This window comes from Paramisgurnus dabryanus, chromosome 1, assembly GCF_030506205.2.
Source record: "Paramisgurnus dabryanus chromosome 1, PD_genome_1.1, whole genome shotgun sequence".
Classification (NCBI taxonomy): Eukaryota; Metazoa; Chordata; class Actinopteri; order Cypriniformes; family Cobitidae; genus Paramisgurnus; species Paramisgurnus dabryanus.
The window spans coordinates 67,733,612-67,756,710 of NC_133337.1; the positions used below are offsets into that span (position 1 = coordinate 67,733,612).

General features: G+C 37.4%; 1 protein-coding gene across 1 annotated transcript; it reads right to left on the reverse strand.

The window, feature by feature from the left end:
* Window positions 1-9,402: 9,402 nt before the first annotated feature.
* Window positions 9,403-13,105, reverse strand: sox9a (SRY-box transcription factor 9a). Its single transcript, XM_065253479.2, has 3 exons — window positions 12,334-13,105; window positions 11,892-12,142; window positions 9,403-11,607 (listed from the first exon to the last, which is right to left on the reverse strand). Exons 1-3 carry the CDS (start codon window positions 12,768-12,770, stop codon window positions 10,832-10,834), a joined length of 1,464 nt encoding a protein of 487 aa, XP_065109551.1. The 5' UTR covers window positions 12,771-13,105; the 3' UTR covers window positions 9,403-10,831.
* Window positions 13,106-23,099: the final 9,994 nt, after the last annotated feature.

Here is a 23,099-nt window from a genome sequence, read left to right on the forward strand (position 1 = left end):
ATTAGATTAGATTAGATTAGATTAGATTAGATTAGATTAGATTAGATTAGATTAGATTAGATTAGATTAGATAGACAGACAGACAGACAAGATTAGATTAGATTATCTTAGATTAGATTGGACAGACAGACAGACAGACAGAAACAAACAGACAGAGAGACAGACAGACAGACAGACTAGATAGTTAAACAGACAGACAGATAGATTAGACAGACAGATAGACAGACAGACAGATAGATAGTCAGATAGGATAGAAAGACAGACAGACAGACAGACAGACAGATTAGACAGACAGATTAAACAGACAGACAGACAAATAGACAGACATATTAGACAGACAGACAGACAGACAGACAGACAATATTAGATTAGATTAGATTAGATTAGATTTAGATTAAATAGACAGACAGACAGACAGACAGACAGACAATATTAGATTAGATTAGATTAGATTAGATTAGATTAGATTAGATTAGATTAGATTAGACAGGCAGGCAGGCAGGCAGGCAGGCAGGCAGGCAGACAGACAGACAGACAGACAGACAGACAGACAGACAGACAGAAAGATAGATAGATAGATAGATAGATAGATAGACAGACAGACAGACAGACAGACAGACAGACAGACAGACAGACAGACAGACAGAGAGATTAGACAGACAGATTAAACAGACAGACAGACAAATAGACAGACATATTAGACAGACAGACAGACAGACAGACAGACAGACAGACAGACAGACAGACAATCAGACAGATAGATAGATTAGACAGACTAGATAGACAGACAGGCAGACAATATTAGATTAGATTAGATTAGATTAGATTAGATTAGATTAGATTAGATTAGATTAGATTAGATTTAGATTAAATAGACAGACAGACAGACAGACAGACAATATTAGATTAGATTAGATTAGATTAGATTAGACAGGCAGGCAGGCAGGCAGGCAGACAGACAGACAGACAGACAGACAGACAGATAGATAAAAAATTTGGATTGGATTGATTACTTTAGGCTAAAATGTGTTCAAATGGACCTGAACTTGCTTTGTCTCTTCAAGTCCATTACATTCCACTGTGTTCAATATGTTCTCCCAAACCTGAAGCTGTATATGCAATAACACGCTTATGTCTTTCATCCAGTTTCATCCAGATTGAATGTGTTATGGTTTAGCTTTGACTCTGACTCTGTTTTAGTTATGGGTGCTGCCACACATTTAGCAATAACACAGTCATGTGTATCAGATGGAGGCTTTGCCTCTGCCCCAAAAGGCCATAAAAAACCCACACTCGTCATGGTAAAAGCCCCTAGTCCAAACAACTCTCCTCCCATACTGAATGTCCGCACCTTTCCATGTCACCTCGGCAGAGCCTGCTAAACTTCTCTTGGTTCTTTATCTCTCAGGACAGCTCAGGTCATCACTCCTTCGTCGCTACATTTAGCAGCGCTAGATTTTCTAAAAAGAGCGAACGTTTGCAGAAAACACGTTTTCATATCCAAACTTCCAGCGAGGTGCGAACTCTGAACCCGAAGCCAGACGTGCAAATCAGTTTTTTAAGGCTTCTCAGACTTTGAAACTGGCCTCTCAATGTAAACTCCTTCCACAGTCTGAATTAGGTTGAGTTACAGAGGAGGTACGGACTGTGTGCCGTGTGTATTTACCCTGGTTAAAGATGTTATTTCTACCACATGAGCCGATGCTGGGAAAGCCTGCGTTTAAATGTAATCATACTTAGTGAACTGATCATAGGCGTTCTACCGTAACGAGATACGTGCGTAGCGGGGTAAAGATGGTTGCTTCTCCGGAGGAGTCGAACGGGAAGATATGGTGGATGGCCGAGATTTATTTATATAGCTACTTGAGATGGAGGTGTTGTCCATGTCACAGGCGTGATGTCTCGCCCCACATCATCTGCTTTGTACAGACCGTGTGGTTTTAAGCCAAGCTCCATGGCAGGGTTAATCTGGAATCATTTGAACCCTTCAAAATATCATTGATTAGCATGAAGGGTATATTAATGCACTGACAAAGCTTGATGGGATCAGATGAAATAATGTCACATGACATTGTTTTGAGTTTGGCTCGACGTGTGTGTCAAATGCACCGCTTGGGTTCTTGTTGGGATAACACGAGTACATTCATTTTGTTGTATTCCTCTGAGCTGCCGTGGTTAATGCCAAATACTGTAGAGACAACGAACTGTGCCTCAAATTTGAAACCGCTTCCTTTTCAGGATTCTTTTGAATAATGAGCCTTTGATAAGGTGTTTCTGGTAATGGCAGAGGAAGTGAATGTAATGTATGACACGAATAAAAAACCTGAACTTAAACAGCTTACCCAATATATAAAAAAATGAATGAAAAAAATATTTATTCCCACAAAAATATTGCACTTACATTTTAAGCATAATCAACTTGGATTTAGACTTTACCTATGTTAAAGGGCACATAATGTGCCCATTTTACAAGAATTTTTTCAGTCTTAGGTGTGCCTAGCATGTCTCTCTGAAAATTCAGCTCAAACTTACACACAGATCATTTCTTATAGCATGTCCAAAATGACCCTATTTGGGTAGGAGCTTTCCTGTACCTTTAAATGCAGATGAGCGACCGCTCTTCACTCCCTTGCTAACAGCCAGTGACTGCTTTCAGTTCAAATAGATCTGATTCCTGTGAATACAGACTGATGCAATATATCTTTAGCTGATTAGTGCTACAACGTGCTAATAAACACATTTAGAAAAGCTTTTGGGTAAAATAAACCAGTCAGTCAGTGGCTGTGGGCGGGGTTTTGTTTGCGTGACATCACAATAACAAGAGAATCAAAACAGCATGTCTAATGAGACTGCTTTGGTTCAATGGGGTTTTAAAAAGAGATTGAGGTTGATTTTTTTCATTGTAGGGTGGTTGTGTTCACACACTGCCAACACACATATATGTCCAGACTCTTGTATAAGTGGATTTTGCATAACATTTCACAGGAATTTGTACGCATTTTATGAGGTGCCTAATTAGTGCTTTTCTCCGCCATTGACAAGTTATTTTGTCAATTAAAAGAATGCACTTCCCTGCAAATGTCAGCAATCCATATTTCTGCTATTATCCAGTAGGAAACATCCACTGATCCTTTCCAAAAATGCAATTATTTCAGCGTTTTGCTCAAAATTAGGCAATTTTGAAGAAACCTACCCATATTTGAGAGAAAAAGAATAAATAAAGATAGTAGGGTTGCACCGAATGTTTGGAAACCAAAATTCGAACAAGTGAAAAGACCAAATAAATTTTACCGAACAATGTGGTATTTAATGAAGCAATCAAATGTAAACAGAGACAGTGAGAGATGCGCAAATGCAGCACACATGTTGGTGAAAACATTTTAAAGTGTCCTAGAAAGACACGAACACATACAGCACTACAAGTTTAATGTATCATTTAAAATCAAGACATTCTAAACACCATGTAGCATATGAAAAAAGACACGGTGACGGCAGTGCTGGGTATTTGTTTGCTGATTGCACAAGCATGGAGAACGAGAGACTTTAACTTTTTATCTCATGTCATAGAGCAGCTGCAGTACGTAATAAAAACTTCCTAGAACCAGTAAAGTCCTACAATGACAAACATGCTTATATGAAAGCAGAAATAAAATGTTTATTAACAAAAGCTTTTTGTTAGACAGCTTTTTCCTCTGTCATCTCCTGTCAATCTTGCCGCCGCCTCTCTCTCTCTCTCTTCCTTTGCTTGTGCTTGACCATACACACAGGCGCACTTCTGTTGCTCACAGTACAGTGCTGCATAAGCGTCATGCAAGTTTCATAAGGCAGAGTAATGAATAGTTTATTTGCATTTTGCACTGGGATAGAAAATCGGATTAATTTCCGTTTAGCCAAGACTCATTTATGTGGTCTAATGTAAAATGGACAGTTTTAAGTTAGATAGCTATTTGATCAGAAAAGTGTAAAAGGCCCTATAATGACAACTGGAATATAAAAAAAATGCTCATTGTTAAATAATGTGAAATAAATATAGTAATGGACATTCTGATGTAATTTAAAACAAATCTAAATTGTGAAATGGTGAGAAAATTCGGCCTTCTCATTTTATCTGGCTACGACCAATATTTTTCCTTTTGGTGCATCTCTAAAAGATGTTTTTTTTTTTTTTGAAAGCAGAGGGTCTGTTCTTTCACTTAAAATGTTGTTTGTTTATTTAAAGAAGTACATGTTCTGGAAGGCATTAAACTTTTGTGAAAATCATAAAAAAATGCTGGCGCTGGCTGGCAACAACAAAAAAAAAAGTTATGAGTTATGAGTACAAAGTGAATCGTACAAAAATGTATGATTAATGGAAAAAGGGATTACTGATACCCCACCTCTAAATCCAACACCGCAGGGCCGAAATCAGATCATACAAAATATATACATTTATATGAATTCATATGACTTAATCAACTTATAAAATATTTACAAATTGCCATGACTCATGAGATTGTGTTGATAAAATTTGTGTTGATGAAAATTGTGTGTTGATGGTCTGTGTCTGGTTTATTTTCTTTAAATAACTTTATAGAAAGATATTTACTGTATGGAAGGAAAGACAATTTCCCAGATGTGGGAATTATGAATGAGCAGATCAACTGTACATGTATGGATAACAGCTGTGTAAAGATTCCTCAAAAATTCCTCCTTTAACACAAAAAAAGATATAAAAAAGTTCATATTGTATACTCTCCGGTACGCACTGTTTACAGATGTTATATCACACAACCTCATGTTGCATTAATTCATTCGATATTTCGAAATGCATGCATGCTCCTTGTAATCAAATGCTGTTACGATACTAAATCGTAGGCTGTGACCCCGGGCATTTATTCAACTCCGAGGTCCAAGGGAGTCACGCCACACCAAATTGAACTGTGAACTTGTAACTTCCTGTGCTGTAGGCGTCTGTTGCTAGGAAACAAGTGGCCCACTCTGTCAATTTCAGCTGGGGCGAAATGCAAGTGTTTTTCTTCAGTTTTTTTCTATGAGGTTTGGCTGGCCATCTTTTATTGATGTACAGTTTCCTTTGAGTCGGAATGAGACTTTCTGTGGGCCAGGACACTTTCAAAAGAGAGGAAATGGGGGTGTGTTCAGAGGTCAAATGGTCCCTTTTGTGGGGCTCCTGGGGGACAATGACAGTGGGGTGATGCTATGTGGGGGCGAAGGGGTGAGATCCTTCGGGACAGACAGGGGTATAACAGGTCTGGGGAGGGGAGATGCTGACAGATTCTATGTGAAAATGTAAATTATAACAATCGAGCTAAAAGAAAAAAGTGAAAGTGTTGAGCTGCGAGGATTATAAAACTTTAACTACATTTTCATACTGTATTTTTTTGCAGGATAAGCAAACATATTCACCCCAGGAGGTGAAATCTGAATAAGCAAATGCTCCCGATGTTTTTAATAAGTTCAATGCAGATGCAACAGAGTAGATTGGCTTTTTTATAGCAGTGGAAAACAAGGCCACAAAATAATTAGGTTTTCCATGTTAATATTTTCTGTTTAGTTCATTGTAATTTAGTGGGTGTTTTGTGAAACGATGCAGTGAATCACATTGTTGTGTCGTAAAACAAAGTTAGCTTAATTAAATTCTGCATTTTTTCACAAATGACATGCGTATATTATACGGCAGTCTGCTTTTGACAAATCTAGGTATGTACGTTTTTAATATGGATAGTGCTCCAGAATTTTCATGCTTGCTTTGTTAGCAAAATGGGAAGTTGCCAGATTCCTTTTTTTCACCCTTATTTTGTGTTGTTATTTTGCATTTGAAAGGACCACCCATTGGGCTCAGAGGAGAGAGATTCCCTCCACACGGTCTCTTCGGAATATTAATGGGCTTCTCCTGGGAAAACTGCCCGCAGAATGGGCCACTCCATTGCAGTCTCTTTTTCCACTCAGCTGTCCTCGGGGTATATGAGGATGTGCGCTTCCACGCTACAATCCAGCCTGGAGAAATCTCAAGTACGCCTCAAGCTTTTGTATTGATGTTTAAGAACTCTCGATGCTGAACGTTTCTCTTTTTTGTTTTGTTTTTTTCTTAAATGTCAGTAAAATATATGACTGCTTTTATTACGCCATGAAACCCAAAGCAGGAGCTCCATGATGTCAAATTCCTTAGTCTCGACTTTATAACTGTAATCAATAATAAGACATATTGATTGAAATGAAAAGACCATTAGCACATCAGGGATTTGGGAACAGCGCGTTCGAGCAGCAGGAAGGGTGGCAGTAATGCCAATCAGCATTGGTTTTCATCACTAGGGCTGCATAGTTCTTTCCCACTCAATTGCAGAACCCAAGGCTGCTCGGCATGCAAGATATTTCATCTGTCAGCTTCCAAGTTTCTGCATTATGAGAGTGACCATCCTAATGGCTTATACAGATGGTAGTGCTTGCTGCAGTCATGCTATTATCCTATGATCCGTTTAACTTTATCTATTTGCAGTTTCTCTCATTGATTTAAGTCATATTATTTCCTTGAGTACTCTGATGTGAGCATTGCATTTTTTGGACACTTACAAATTTAAAGTAATTCACTACATAATTCAAGTCAGACATTGTGTGTATCTCCCAAATTATATACTTTTGCACACCTGTCACATGTGCATATTTGCAACAGTTAATGCCGTTTTCATGTTTTATTTATATGCATACCTCATAATTCATTTATATTTCATTCATATACATAATGGTTGCACTACTTCATATTTGATTCATATGCATACTTTGTACATATATTCCACTTTTTTATAATTGACTAAGTTATTAATCTCATTTATGGATTTCTTCAGTTTTTCTTTTTTCTCATGTCTGTATAATTTTTATTGTAAATTGTGGAGAGAAGTTGCACAAAGAATTTCACTGCATGTGGTACTCTGTGGCTGGCTGTGTTTGTGACTAATAAAACTTGAAACTTAAAAATTCTTGGTTTCGACTAGACCTCCAAGTTGTGAAGTTGTAAGTGGAAATATAGCATTTTTATTTGTTTTTATTAATTTGATATTATGATTATTGCTGGCCTTTATCGCTGTAAAAAATATGAGCAGCCTTATTTTTTGTTTAATCAACTCTTTTTAATCAACAAAAGTACAAGTCATTTCTTTTTTTATAAGTCATAACAACTCTCTAGTCAAGATAAATATTAATAAGATGAAATTACCATCTGATTCATTGTGCTTTCGATGTACTGTTATCTTTCTATACACTGTCATTTTGAAATATAAAATGCAATTTTGTTATTTGTTCATTTTATTTAATGTAAAGTAAAATAATAATAATAATGTGCATTTTAAATGACAAGGAACTGCAAATAAAAACTGTTTAAACCACAAGTGCCGTCTCTTTCACTTTAGGTTACTGATGCATTCATAGACACGATCTAAGCAGATTAGGTGTATAAATTGTTCTCAACTGTGTCTGTTCAAGACATCAAATACTCTAGCAGCTCAACAAAGCTAAAATATTGTTTAAACATACAAAATTCAACACAAATATCCTTGAAATTATACATCAATTTAATTCATATTAAATACATAGGCCCAACAATATAACAACATGAATTGAATACAGACTTATGTAAAACCAAACTTTTGATCTTGCAAAGATCTGTTTGTTTAAAGAGGGTGTGACACAACATTTGCATGTTGGCATTTGCCTAATTTGGCAGTATTCTATACGGGAGAGGAAATACTGTGTTGTCTGATTGGACAAATCACCTTTGACGTCAGGAAAAACAGGATATGGAAAACATTTTTGCTTCTGTGTTTACAATATGCCCCAAAACCCTAAGCATAGCTGGCTATACAGAATATAGCTGGCTGTATTTATATTAGTTACCTTAGTTATATGGCTGAATTATGCTTCAGTTTTGTTCGAATCTTCAGTTAGTATTCAAATCTTCTTTCCATAAAATAAATAATAAGCTTACATTTATGACAAAATGGTCATTATTGTACTGACTTCAGCCTAGACTGCAAGATAGACTGATCTGTATGGAAAAACAGCTTTTACTAGCTAGTACCTAGACTTCAGGTACTCAATTTTACCACATGAATCAAACCGTTAATAAGTATGGGTGTAAAAATAATTATATATAGGCAGTTTTGTATATATATATATTTTTTGTATATATATATATATGTGTATATATATATATATATATATATATATATATATGTGTATATATATATATATATATATATATATATAAATAACCTGTTTGGATAACGTTTCCAGTTGGGCTAGCAAACATTATTTAAAACTGGTCCATGTTGCAAAAGGAGTATAAAGACAAACATATGTGTATAGAAAATACATATTGCAACTAATAAAAAAAAGAAATAAGATTATTCTCAAATTATGTAAATTCTGTACATAAACTTACATACATTTGCAACTGTAATATGGTTGCATGCAAATGTTTATTTTGCAAAAGATAAAAATATAAAACATGCTTTCATGTTTATTTTAGAGCAATTTTATTAATAAACAAAATATCCAGTTCTTATGCATCTTAAATAATGTGTTTGATTGTGGGTGTAGAGTCAAATGACTGCATTTTGCCTAGATCCTAAAGATGGCGGGACAACAAAAAAAGTCACCTGCCCATGAATATTGAAACAGCTGTGACTAACGTACCATTGATCTTCTACTGAATTTCCTTTTATTGCTTTGGACTGCTGTCATTCCCTCATTCGTTAACTCATTTGTTATTAATATTATCACATGCAAAGGTATTTGCCTATTTATCTTTTTATCGAATGAAATATGGAAAGTCACTGCAGTCAGAAAGAGAAGTATTTTAAAAACCATCTAAAAATACTTTCATATTTTACACTGCGGTGCCTTATGTAAGGTAATTTGTAAATATGTACAAAAGAGTTTGACTGTAATGATGATGATTCTGTGCAGCAGTGCCAAAATATGAGCAGAGCGGACGTCTGTTTCTGGTTTTGTAATAAGAAACCGGTACAGACAATCAAAAAAATAGCTGTACAATTATAAATTAAATAAAAAGAAATGAATGGCACATGATCTCCTTGGCATTATGTGTCAATATTTCCCTTTGCTAAATGTTTAGAGGTACAAACCTAAGAAACGGGAGAAAAAAGATTGAGCCATATTCACCAGCCAGAGGCAAACTAAATGCCGCTTTTTTCCCTTTCTACACCAACAATATGAGTCTTTTAATGTGTATCATTTGAAAGAGAGATGGTCATGCTTGCGTAAGAAGAAAATAAAGTTCGTCATTGCTTCAGAAATTCCACCCCTAAAGCTAAAGAGAAATCATACATATAGAATTGAACACAGATTAACACAAGTGGAGCTTTCTGACACAATAAACAGTCTTAGGTGTCCGTTTTAAGTTTTATTCTTGCTTTTATTGCAAATGTAATACAAAAGACGAGCTTCTTCAAAGGCAGTAAAATGTTAAAACGTTTTAAAAACAAAATTTGTTCAGTTGCGTAAAAAAGAAGATATCCAAGATATCGACATCAGTACCGAGATTACTGACATGGAGTAAAGCACAAGAGGGAAAAATCTATAAGCAAAGCCAGCTAACTAAAAAAAAAACAACAACTACGACTTCACTTCAAATAGAGCATCGTAAAACTTTCAAATCGAAAGACTACTCTTCCAGTTTAATCAGCCTTATTTTAAAAATTGCAACAGTACTTTGTGCATAATAATTACACAACTGGTTAGAAATAAGGACAAAATAAACATTTAAAATAGAAAAATCTACATATGATAAATAAACATGATGAATACAGAATTTTAATCTAAATGGCCTGTTGGATTATACGTCACCATATTCAGAGGCAAAATAACAATTAATCTTGTATAAAGTATTAAAGAATAAAATGCAAATAATTTCTTTGAAATAAAATTAATACTAATAAATAAATTAAAAGGGTTAAGATGGGATACAAATAGGAAGGCTGCGATGGGACTGTAAGATGACACTGGCCTGACTGCAGGCAGCTAATGACAAGCAGGGGTCAAAGGGCACTTCCTGGAGCTGTGACACATGCTGTTAGACACTCACTAAATTCACAGCTGCAGCTGCCACGTAGATATTCCCGCTTTAAATCTAACGCCCATTCACTTCTAACATTTGACAGGCACTGATTTTTGGGGGAAAAGACAAACATATGACTTTACAAGAGCTGGTCGAAAACAAGCAATGTGACAGTCGAATCGGAATGGTATTTTACAGAAACATAAATAAAGGGAACAAAAATCATATTAAGAGTATAAAATGCACCGCATGAAGACGAGAAAAAACAGAGACTGTTATTGGTGATGAGGAAATCAAGACTGTACTACTGAGAGTGGTTTAGTAAAAATAGACTTTTCTACAAGAAAACACGGAAGGCCTCTCATGACTGCCAGAAATAAACAAGAAGAACATGTTAAGGAAACATACACAGTACATATTAATGTATCAATAATCAATAAGTCCTCACAGAGGATTAATTTCTCAAAAATGTTTATCTTTTCTTGCAATCAAGGCTAAAAATATATACTCTAATCACGAAATCCGGCGATTAAAAAAAAGGCACGTTGGGAGCCGTTTTAAACTAAATACTTTTTCTTATTTTTTTTAAAGTCCAGCTTTCTTTCCTTTCTTTCTCCATCTGTTTTTGTGAAAATTCAAGTGAGTCTTTTAAGCGAGTGGAATGATGGTGTAAAGAGTCTTTCTACTGTACAAGCCCATACAGTCCTCTCGTACAGTTTCTAGTTGTTGGTGAGTATTTGAGAGTGTGTGATGAAAGTTTCCTTAGGGCCTTGAGAGTTGTGTGTAGACAGGCTGCTGGTCCCAGTGCTGGGGACTGTGATTCGATGGGGGGATAGAGGGCACACCTGTCGTGTCAGCAATGGGAGTATACATTGGCCTCTGGTTGTAGCTAAAGGTTGAATACAGACCAGAGCTCTGACCCCCTGCGTGACTGTAATAGGAGGTGGCGCCGCCCTGGTGGTCAGAGTAGTCGTACTGCGCACGGGTGATGGACGGGAACGAAGTGCTGTAGTGCTGGAGGTGCTGGACATTGAAGGAGCCGTAGCTGACGTGCTGCGGGGAACCCTGCTGATCGCTGTAGTGGCTGGGACTCAGCTGTTCCGTCTTGATGTGCGTCGTTCTCGGTTGGTCCTGGTCTCCAGCGCTGCTGGGCCCCAGCGGGGTCAAGGTGTGCTGCTGCCCACCTTGGGGGCTCCCGCTCTGAGGTTTTCCCATCCAGCCTTGCCCTCCAGTGCCCCCTGCTTGATTGACAGGTGCACCGCTGCCGATGCCGTAGCCGCCTGTGTAGGATGTGTTGACAGTCACACCCGCATGCCCGTTCGGCGGCAGGTACTGGTCAAACTCGTTGACGTCAAATGTCCCGATGTGTGAGATGACATCGCTGCTCAGCTCTCCAATGTCTACATCGCGGAAGTCGATGTTGAGCTGGCGTCCCGTGCCTTCCTGAAGCGGTCGGGCTTCACGCTTCAGATCCACTTTGCCTGGCTGCACATCAGTTTTAGGGGTGGTGGGGGGAGTGGGCGGCCCTTGAGATTGACCTGTTTTGAGGCATTGGGGGAGAGGGGAGAGAAGGGGGAGAGAGAGTTAACCACTGCACACAGATGACGCAACAGCGAGAGTGGAAAAAAGTATAGGGCACGTGGTTAAAACTTTAGAAGTATATTACTACCAGTAATCTAATGTATCAATTTATAAATGATGAATAACTAGGCAGCACTTCAATAATATTGGATCAGGAATAGTGGAAAATACGAAAAAAGTTTACCATATAACAAAAATTGAATAGTATAAGGTTTTGAATTTGTATAAGCTCATTACACACCTGAATGCTCACTGGGTGAGTGCACATCTCCCATGCTCGATGCGGGCGAGTCTGCTTGCTGAAGCGCTTTGAAGATCGCATTTGGAGAAATGTGCGTCTGCTCGGTGCCGTCCTCGGACTCACTCTGCCCGTTTTTGACGGACTTTCTCCGGCGGGGCTGATATTTGTAGTCGGGGTGATCTTTTTTGTGCTGAACCCTGAGGCGCTCAGCCTCTTCCACGAAAGGTCGCTTCTCACCTTCGTTCAGTAATCTGCCCGACAAAAAGCGCTTTTATAAATATGGGAATCTTTGCAAATATTCTACTATTGCATTACTAGTTGGAGTTTTAAAGTAAAACATTACATTTACTTTCCAGCCAAAACTACACTGAACACAAGTTTATACACAAGTTTACTTTCTAAGTATTATAATAAACATCAAATGCATATAAGTAACATTTACCTCCAAAGTTTGCCAAGAGTTTTGCTGAGCTCTGCGTTGTGGAGGTGCGGGTATTGATCAGCCAGTTTTCTGCGCGCGGCTTGAGCCCAAACCATAAACGCGTTCATCGGTCTCTTCACGTGCGGCTTGTTTTTACCTGAGCCGTTCACTCTCACCGGCATGGGCACGAGCGTCCAGTCGTAGCCCTTCAGCACCTGAGACACCGCCTCTCGAATGCACACCGGGAACTTGTCCTCTTCGTCCTTTTTGAACTCGCCAAGTTGCCCCTCCGGACCCAAGAGGTGGTTTTCGGCCGGACGGGTGTTCTCCGTGTCGGAACCCGAACCGGATGGGCAAGGGGACCCCGCGGAGTCCTCGGACATGCTCGGACTGGGGGCGTCAGACAGACACTTCTCTTGCTCATCTGTCATCTTCAGGTAGTGATCGAGTAGATTCATGCGAAGACTGTTGATGGGCAATCTCAGAGAATTTTGTTCACTTTTGCAATTCAGCCTTCGCAGGCTTGAATTAAGGAAACGTTGCGCAGTCCCAGATGAAAGTTTTTTTTTCTCCGAAAATGTCTTTCTTTATCGCTCCAACTTTTAATTCCTCCAGATCTTTGAAATCCAACGAATCGCAGCGCGGTGCTTCACTCTTTAACTTTAAAACAGCATCAGTGTGTTTTCTTGTGAGCTGCTGCTGCTGCTACTGTGTGTGCAAAACCAACGCGCTCCCTTTTCGCTCCCGTGTAGTATTTCCAAGAGAGAGACGAACTTTGATTTGTCAAATGAGCGCGCACGGGCTTTTAAAGCGCACGCGCTGTGACGAAAGGGAAAACGATGCCTCCTCATATTGCCCACCCCTCTCACTCTCAATAATTATCACTCACAATTTAAGATTTTTATTTGAGAAAACACAGAAAATTAATTTAAATTGGTTTAAAATGTATTATTTTTTAAAATAAGTGTTTACTTGACAACTTTGAAACTTGTTCGTTTGCTAAACCTGAAACTTTTATAAGTAGTTTAAATACACATACGTTCCTCAGGATTTTCATACTGCTTATTCCACCTGACACAAACACTATAAAGCAAAAACAAACCTAAAAACAAGTTTAATTCCACAGTTTTTTATTCATTTATTAAGTGATTCATTTTGGGGTCAGAAAACCGAAGTATTACTCAGTTTCACGATCAGTGACTAAGCAAAATCGCTTTCAAAAAATTCCACCCTCACTAGTTATATTTTTCCAAACATTTAGAGAAAGTGTAAATGTTGTATCTATCCCTGAAGTCTATATAATAATATGCTTGACAGGCAGCCAAGAGATGGTGTCGGCAGTGGTTCGGTTATTGTTGTCATGGAAACTGGCCGATAGGTGGAGACAGCGCTCTGTGTTCAGTTCACAGACCCGCCAGCACCGTCCTGTGGAGAACTGTTGAGCTCTCTCAGTCTGGTCTGAGTATAATAATTATCTCGCCATGAAATATTGATTAGAAACAGCTAATGGCTACGTAGTTTCGGTCACTCAACATTTTAATGTGATTTAAGGCGCCATTTAATACCGCGCGCGTGAGCCTTTGCGCGACTTGTTGTGTGTGTGCTGGAAAGAAGAAAATATAATCATAACAAAGAATTGAATAAGAAATTGATGACTGATTTGTACCATGCATGAAGTTATCTCTCTCTCGTTCTCTCTCGTTTTCTCCTATGCTCCGAGGTAAATGAGAAAGGCAGAGTTCTGGATGTTGTAAAGCTGTTTGTTTGCGTTATGTCAAGCTCTTGCAATGCGCAACCAGTCAGTAATCCTATCTGCCCTGCACTTTAATTAAGGCTCAGCTTCCACATACAGAAACTGAACTGTGAGCGTTTTGATTCCTCCTCGCTTCGACACACATCGTTTATTTACATTGGACGTGTTTATTTAAATTATTCACTTCAAACATAAACATAACAGGACTTCGGACCTTCGTCAATTTCACGTTGCCTCTTCTGTTAACAGCACGTCTCTAATAGGAAGGAGAGACTTGGTTTATTTATTGATACAGACTTAAGCGAACGGCATATGAGTGAATGACAGCTTTTTAACTTCGCTTTCTTTCTTATCAACTGATTTTTGACAACTGCACTTTTTTGGAAGCTTGAATTGCAGTAAGATCCCGGTGCCATGATTGCTGCTGCCAGTGACTATTAGAGATAATATTACCTCTGATATAGCCAATTAGATAAATGCTTCCACATTTATGCTATAACCAATAACTTCTCAACTTCTGCACAATATGACTAACAACTAGCCTACTTGATCAAGAATGCTATAAAAGTGCAACTTGCATTTGAATTCATTTACACCACCTGTTAAAACAAAACTCCTATTTGAAATGCGGCTTTCTGTGAATTGGGATGGTCGGTTGCCCTTCCAGTGATTTCAAATGAGATACACCTACGCTATATATCCTTTTAAAAACTACATTTGTCTCAGTAACAGATGGCAAAAGCTGTGCATTTAAAAAACTTGCCCCCATATGTTAATTTGATCATTTTTTTACTGTTTCCATTTCATTATTATTTCAATGTTACATGTGACCCTGTCGTATTTAATGATTTACTGTTTTCTACATAAAATCATCTCATATAAGGCAATTTCTGTGAAAACTATCCTTGGTAGTTTTTATATTGACTGAGTAAGACCATGTCAAAGATTGAAATCAAAATTTGATGCTCCTAATCTCATAAATACATTGAGACTTCAGTCTGGATTTCAAAGACATTATCACATATTGTTTATATTGGAACTCAAAATCATTAACTCATCATTACATTAAAAGCAATTCCTGCTTGGCTGAAATCCTACAAAAGGCCTTGGGAAACTTCTCATCTTTTCTTGGAGTGGTGGTGTGAGGATTTTGAGCAAACACTCGAGGTAAACTAGCAAGCCATGTTCGCCATTCCTTACTTTGTCTCTGAGGTGTTTGAAGAGAATTCTGGGTTTTCCAAGCTGTTCACAAGTTCTGTTATTTAGCTCTATGACTTACAACATCTGTTATTTAGAAATAAAAAACAGTCTGGCTTAGATAAGTCACTGTTCACTTTAAAATGTTTAGTGTTTGTTAATTCAAAGTGTCTTAGTAATTATTTAAGAATGCAGAGATTTGAAAGACCTTGCATGCAAAGTCTGCAGGGTTTTGCATTCTTGTAACTGTCTTGTATTTGTGTCTGTTAAGCCTACATGGAAAAGTGTTAATTTAGCGACACCATGCTAGTGATGTTGTTCCTGAGTCACAGGGCTGAGCTGAGGTCAGAGGTTCTTCCAAGCACTTAGCTGTTATCTGTGATTTATGACTAAGTAACTGGTCGCAGGAGATAAGAGAATGTAACATTTGCTAACATGCGTCAAGTGGATGTCGTACGATCCAGATGTTTTTACTGCCCAACTTTTCCTCTTAGTTCACTAGATTCATGTCTTTTAAGTTAGCTCGATTCCATGGTAACCCCAAACGGCCACAAAACCCCAGACATATTTTGTCTCGAATGCAGTTTGCATACTGATGTGAGTTATGGCATCATTTTTAGCTGAGTTGACCAGCAGAGCCGGTTAAAAGCAGGCAGGGAGATCAGCCACAGTGAGACTAGCAGGCGCAAAGCCACGGGAATCCATGCTCGCTCCAAAGATACAGCTGGTGCAAACGCCGGTTCTCAGAAATAACAATGTGTTTTTGCGCCAAGCTAAATGTGCTAATGACAGATCCACACCTTTAAGAACTCTTTTGGGCTTTCAAGGGGGTGGCAGTGGGTGGGTTGAGGCTTAAGAAATTGGTTTGTCAGCGGGAGGGCCCAGCCAGTGGAATCGCAGACACTAGACATGCCCGTGATTTTCACAAAATGAAAATTCTCTGATGCAGCGAAACACAAGTCGGTCTGGATGCTGGTCCAGTCAAAGCACAGCACATTTTTAATTTAATTGTGTTTTGTAGACAGGGGTGCTATAGTCAGATTTCTATTTACAGCTGGATGGATGATGATGGGGCAACTTGCGTAACGTTATTTATTGTATATTACAATAATGGGTGATTCAGTCTTGAATCATGGACACTTTTGACCCTGCACTGTTTCATCCAAGTTATTAAACATTGTGAAACAAATCGAATATTGATGCTTATCTGGATTTGGTATGATTTTGTAGATACATATTAAATCTACTCTCATAATGCATAATGCAACAATTTTACTTTTATACATATAAAAAAATGTGATACTCATTTTTATTTTGCATTATTTTATAGCCTGTGCCAGAGTCCTGAATCCTCCACTGTTGTTGTGCTCTCTGACACGAGACCTGACCTAACTGGTCCATCTGCTTTTGCTACTGATGTCATCGGTGGTCTCACCTGTCCGACGGTGAGATTCATTCAGACATGTTTAAGCATTACCTTTTAAAACCACAGACTAAACATAGCTATTTGTTAAGCAGGTTAATTTTTAACCATTTCCTGTTCCAGTGATATTTACTGTATGTGTCAGCTACAGTCATCAACGATGACACTGCAGTAAATGGTGTTATGTTTTAAAGCATTTTGTTTAATAATCATTTAAGTGCATATATGTGAAAGTTGTGTGGCTTCTCTTAACTGAGATTTTGTATTAATTATCTTATATTGTATTTGTATTGAGTCTCTCTCTCTCTCTCTCTCTCTCTCTCTCTCTCTCTCTCTCTCTCTCTCTCTCTCTCCCTCTCCTGCAAGCCTTGCTAAATGAAAGGGCCTATTCTTTTTCCAGAGTTAGTTTGATTCCTGGGCATGCCAGCATAATGAAGGAGTGATGAGATCCAATGGCTTGGGCCACCAGCCCAGCCCAACTCACTTTAATTCCTGCCCCCAGCTCTTTCCACCTCATACGCACAGGTAACCGTGCACGAACGCCAAGAAATCTGGTTGAAAAATGATGGCAGCAGAAATGACTGTATAGATAAACACTCCCTGGCTAAAAGTCCACATTTCAGACCATAACTAACCGTCCTGCATTAGTAATATGCAAGCTGAACCACAACTGGACCTCAGAGGTCCAGAACCTATGCAGCAAACTGAGTAATTAAAAGGAAACAGTGGCGCCCGTGTACACTGGGGTTACTTCCTTGTCAATGTTATTGAAGATGTTTTTTTGGGAGGGAAGGAGTGGGGGCTCCTGGTGCTGTTTTTGAAGCGTTGTGTGCTAACCGATGGAAGCACTGTGAATCACAGTGGAACGTAAAGAGAGGTTTACTGAAGTGTAGGATGAAATCGTGGCACGCTTACGCACACACACATATAATGTACACACATGTCCGGCTTTGGCCTGGGAAATTGAACCGGCACAGCAAGACAGGAACTTGCTAGAAACCCAAACGGCCACTAGACGCACGTAAACGCACGCATAGACATACATGCATAATGATATGGGTATCTGCACATGTATTTCATGAGATTGCGGCAACCCTGTGGACTCTCCTCAATGCTCCTGGATTCTAATATTACACGCCAAGGAAATTGTCGAGCTTTATTTCCTGAAATCTCTTCCATCAGGATGCGTGCGTATGACTCAAATTGAAAGGAGAAAGAGAAAAAAATCCAGGAGAAGTTGGAAGTGAGAAAAAAATGCTACTGTGAGACATTGTGGTGTGTAACACTATCTTAATACGTTTTTGTGGAGTTAAGGAAAAGATTAGGGCTCCAAATACCAGGATCTCCCCCTTCTCCCCCAACCTAAGGCTTTCCCTCGTGTTTACTTATTCCCGTTAACTTTGACAAGGCTTTCTTGCTTAAAAGTTTGTAATGGTGTTCATTATGAAATCTTTACGTTTATTTGAGGTTGTGTGGCCCAAAATTAAAACAATTCCAGTCAAATCAAATAATCATTACTAGTTCTGATGAAAAAGCAAATGTAAAGTAAAAGTAACTTTTAAAAATAACATATATAAAGTATAAGTATCTTATATTTACTAGGCAGTTTTAACTGGATGATTATTAGTTATAAAGAATTAATACTGTTTCAGAAATAGCCAACCTGTGTTCTTGTTCGATTGTAAACAGGTTGCTTAAACCTAGTGAAGTTATTCACCCAAGAACAGTGGTTAACAACAACGACTATGTAATAATAATCATAATCATATAACAATAATAATATTATTAATAATATTAATATTAGTATTAATATTAACAACAATAATAATCTAATAATAATAATAATAATAATAATAATAATAATAATAATAATAACCGGAAAGCCTAAAGCACATATTTGTTTTTTATATAACCGCCTGTTTACATTAATTCCTTGCCATACATCACATCACCACAATGTGTAAGCACTCTGTACATGTTCCTGTAGCTCAATTGGTAGTGCGTTGCTTTAGCAGTGCAAAGGTCATGGGTTTGATTTCCTAGGAACACACATACTGTACGGTACTATAAATCAATGCATTGCAGTGTACTGTAGTTCGCTTTTGAAAAAAGCATCTGCCAAATACTTAAAGGGATAGTTTTTACCCAAAATAAAAATAAAAATCATCATTTACTCACCCTCATGTTGTTACAAACCTGTATGCATTGCTTTGTTCTGGTGAATACAAAGGAAAAAGCAGGAAAATGAAGCACCATTGACTTCCATAGTAGGAAAAAATACTACAATGGAAGTCAATGGTGCCCAGAAACAGTTTGGCTACAAACATTGCTCAAAATATCTTCCTCTGTGTTTAGCTGAACAAATACATTTATACAGGTTTGTAAAAAAATGAGGGTGAGTAAATTATGACAGAATTATCATTTTTTTGGTGTAATTTTCATAATTTTTTTTTTAATGTTAAAGCACTTTTTATACACACCCAAATATGCATATGCAACACGTCTGTACTGAGTTATACTAATAATGAAAAGGACTGGTGACATTTTTTTTTTTTGTGCCAACTTGGTACAAAATTTGACATCTCTAGTCAGGGACATGGCCTAGTTTCAGTAAATTAAACTATATGGTGCTTATGTGGACAGGGCGAGTTTGATGCAGCGTGTGACATTTCTTGATTCTGTTTCTCCTGTCTTTGTACACAGAAGAACTAAAATATTAGCAAATTCATATTCTCAGAAATGCCACTTTATTTGAACCAACCCACTCTTGGATGTTCTCGGGTGGTGGAAGGGAATGGATGTAACTGAATGACTGCGGCCTGGAAGCAAACATCATGTCAACGCACCAGTGCTGTGCCAGTTCAGCTTGTGTACCTCTCTGGATAAGTTAATATTCAAAAACACAAACATATAAACTTACAAACAGACATGCAAACAGACATTTTGGATTAATGTTTTTATAATTCATCCCTGTTAATCATCTTTAAAAAAAAAAGTTCTGAACCTTTTTTTAGGTTAGAATAATTATCCATCATAAAAGACAAAGAAAGATTTAGTACAAAGATGTGTGGGTAATAAAGTAAAAAAGACACTCATGCAAACAATTGAAAATAAAGAAATTTATTGATGTCCTAAAGACAAAAAGTCATAATTTACTCACCCTGATGTTGTTCCAAACCTATATAAATTTCTTTGTTTTGCTGAACAAAAGAATGATATTTGTAATAATGGAGGAAGCAGGAGCACCAGGGACTTCCATTGTAGGAATGAAATACTATTGAAGTCAGTGGTGCTTTACTGCAAACTTGGTTCAAAATATATATCTTTGTATTTAGATTAACAAATAATATACAATATAATCAAATGTATACATATAAGTTTGTAACAAAATTAGGGTGAGTAAATGATGACAGAAGTTTCATTTTTGGATGAACTTTCCCTTTAACACTGTTAATGTATATGGATCATTTTATTTATATCCTTGGACTGCACCATTAGTGAACCATGAAATGACGATTGACACAACATTGTTGTATGCGTCAGTTCAGCACATTAGCATGTGTTTTTGCATGATTGCACATAAATATCACAATGGACAAATTCTTCCTTATTTTGTTTTTGAGGTCCAAGTGAGTTTTTGTGTTTATACATTTTATACACTTTTAAGTGTGTACTATGCCTGTGAATAACACCTTACTGCCCTAAACCTCTGACCTTGGCGCTGTATTGTACCACATATTAGACTTGTCATGCAACTAAGTTAGAATTTTTAATAAAAAAATCCAGACTGAGCCTTTTAAAACAAAACCTATTAGCAAGCGCTCCGGTATCGGCTGACAGGGCAAATAAACACAGATGAATGTCACACTTTATTCCCGAACAGAACCGATGCTGTTTCCAAACCAAAAATTGCTCCGGATCGTTCTGTACTGTAAAATAACTCGATGACCTACCAGACCCCTCCCACACCATGTCACATCACCTAAAAGTGATATCAAAAGCCGCTCACATCAAAGCCCTCCACTTTATTGCACATAATTGATGTTTGCTTGGAATTAACACTTTTTGATAAACTCATTTCTGACTGTACACTCAAGCTAATGGTCACTGTAAATATTGGCAGAGGGTCATTGACGTATTCCGACCTAATATGAGGTTTAGCGGGCTTAGATTCCTTTCCATTCCACAATACAGGACTGTACGAGGCCTTCTCACACAGGAAGGCAGGGTTGGCGTGTGTTGACTGGCACTGTGTGTCTTGCTAGTGATGTGAAAAATGTGACACACGTGGTAAAACGCTGTAGGCCTTTTAGGGTCGCACTCCTTGAAGCAGAAACAAACAAGAAAATAAACAAATAAACAGATCTAATGAACCGATGAACACGCTGGATAGCTTGCATGGTGTTTCTATAGGCAGCAAACGCCAACAACAGCAGGGCAATTGATATATATATATATATATATATATATATATATATATATATATATATATATATATATATATATATATATATATATATATATATATATATATAAGGACTGGGCATAGATTAATCTAGATTAATCTCATACAAAATAAAAGTAATTTTTTGCATAATATATGAGTTTTTGATGTGTGTAAATATTATGTATATTTAAACACACGCACACGCGCACACGCACGCGCACGCACACACACACGCACACACACACGCACACACACACACACACACACACACACACACACACACACACACACACACACACACACATATACATTTAAGAAATGTTTTATTTAAATATTGTTTTTTATTTATATATAATTTAGAATATATACAAATATAAATAAATAAATATATACACATGTAAATGTTTCTTAAATACATACATGAATGTGTGTGTATTTATATATACATAATAATTACACACAGCACAAACTCATATGTTATGCAAGAAATTACTTTTATTTTTTATGAGATTAATCTAGATTAATCTATGGCCAGCTCTAATATATATATATAATGATGAAAAAGCTAATGCATTTAACATGTAATAAATACAACCATATTGTAAAGTAGGTTGTTCAGTTGCAATATCAATATTGCTGTTTAAAATAGCTAAATTCCACTGGTATTGGTATCAACTTTTAAAATGTGGGTATAGTGACAACTCTAAAGTGTCTACAAAATAAACAAATGGAAATAAAATAACAAAACATATGTGACCATAGCTGTGAAAACCCAGCTAAAGTCTTTTTTATTTTTATTTTACAGTACTGCTTTCTACAGTAAATCACCCCATATAATGTAAAGAACATTGTGCGAAAATATAACCTTGACATCTTTAATATTGACTAAGTAAGGTCACGTCAATGATTGAGATCATAGTAAAATTAATGATTGAAACAAAATTTTGATGATCATTGTCCAGCAGTTGACCCAACATTTGGTTAAAAACAACCCAGCACTTTTTAGAGTGTATGTAACTCCCAGCGAAATCACAGCCATGCAATGTAAATGATCAATTTCCATATTGATGATTTTAACACAAACTTGGGCTTTAAAAAGGCTAATGATTTCGCTCTGCTGTGAAAGCAATGCCAATAGAGGAGGTGGTGTGAAAATACGCCCTAGCGTTTGTGTCTCTCTCACTCATGTTCTGTGCTTTGTGCACCTCTTTCCTATGTGCATACTGAGGGGCAGTGCTGTGGGCTTCTTACTGGGTGCCAACTGATGCTATCGGCCTTTCAAAACAGTCCCCTTCTCAGCCTGGCTGGTCTAAGCATATTTCACACTCGCATACAAGATCAGGTAGGCTTCTGCTTACTCTCGGTCGGAAAAAAATAACTCTAGTTTTACTTTATAAACCATTCCTTGTTTCACTTTGTAAACCGTCTGTTATGCTTAACAGTGCAATGTAGAGTGAGGTACAAAAGTCTGAGACCACATTGTAAATATGGGGTTTAAAATCCCATTTAAAATTGAGTTTCGAGGTATTACAAAAAAAAAAAAGGGAAATTTTTTATGATTCTTTATTATTTGACACTTTGAAATGAATGACTATAGCACTATTCGGACGGGATTAGTTTTCCAAACAACGTTTGAGTTTCAACGTGTCCCCCAGGACATCTGTGATTTTATGTACCGATTCGGACGGGATTAAAGTGATGCAGGCTATTCCAGAGATGGGAGTGTCTGTTTCATGCATTTGGGCGTTGCAGAAGAGCACGTGCTCTGGATACGCGTGTTTGTAATGTTTAATATTTTGCTTTAAATGTAAAATTATGACAGAACATGTAATTTATTCATTTAATTTTAACCAATTAAAATAAAATATACAAATCCTACTAAATTAACGTTAGCCTACGTGTTTTATATAACTGTCTGCTTATAATAAACCCAAAGAAATGAAGAAATAATGATTCAATAATTTATT

Coding starts and splice junctions, on each gene's coding strand:
- sox9a (XM_065253479.2), bottom strand. CDS start 12,770: ATGAATCTACTCGATCACTACCTGAAGATGACAGATGAGCAAGAGAAG. Junction 12,143..12,333: donor ACTCTTGGCAAACTTTGGAG/GTAAATGTTACT, acceptor TTTGTCGGGCAG/ATTACTGAACGAAGGTGAGA. Junction 11,608..11,891: donor CTCACCCAGTGAGCATTCAG/GTGTGTAATGAG, acceptor GCCTCAAAACAG/GTCAATCTCAAGGGCCGCCC.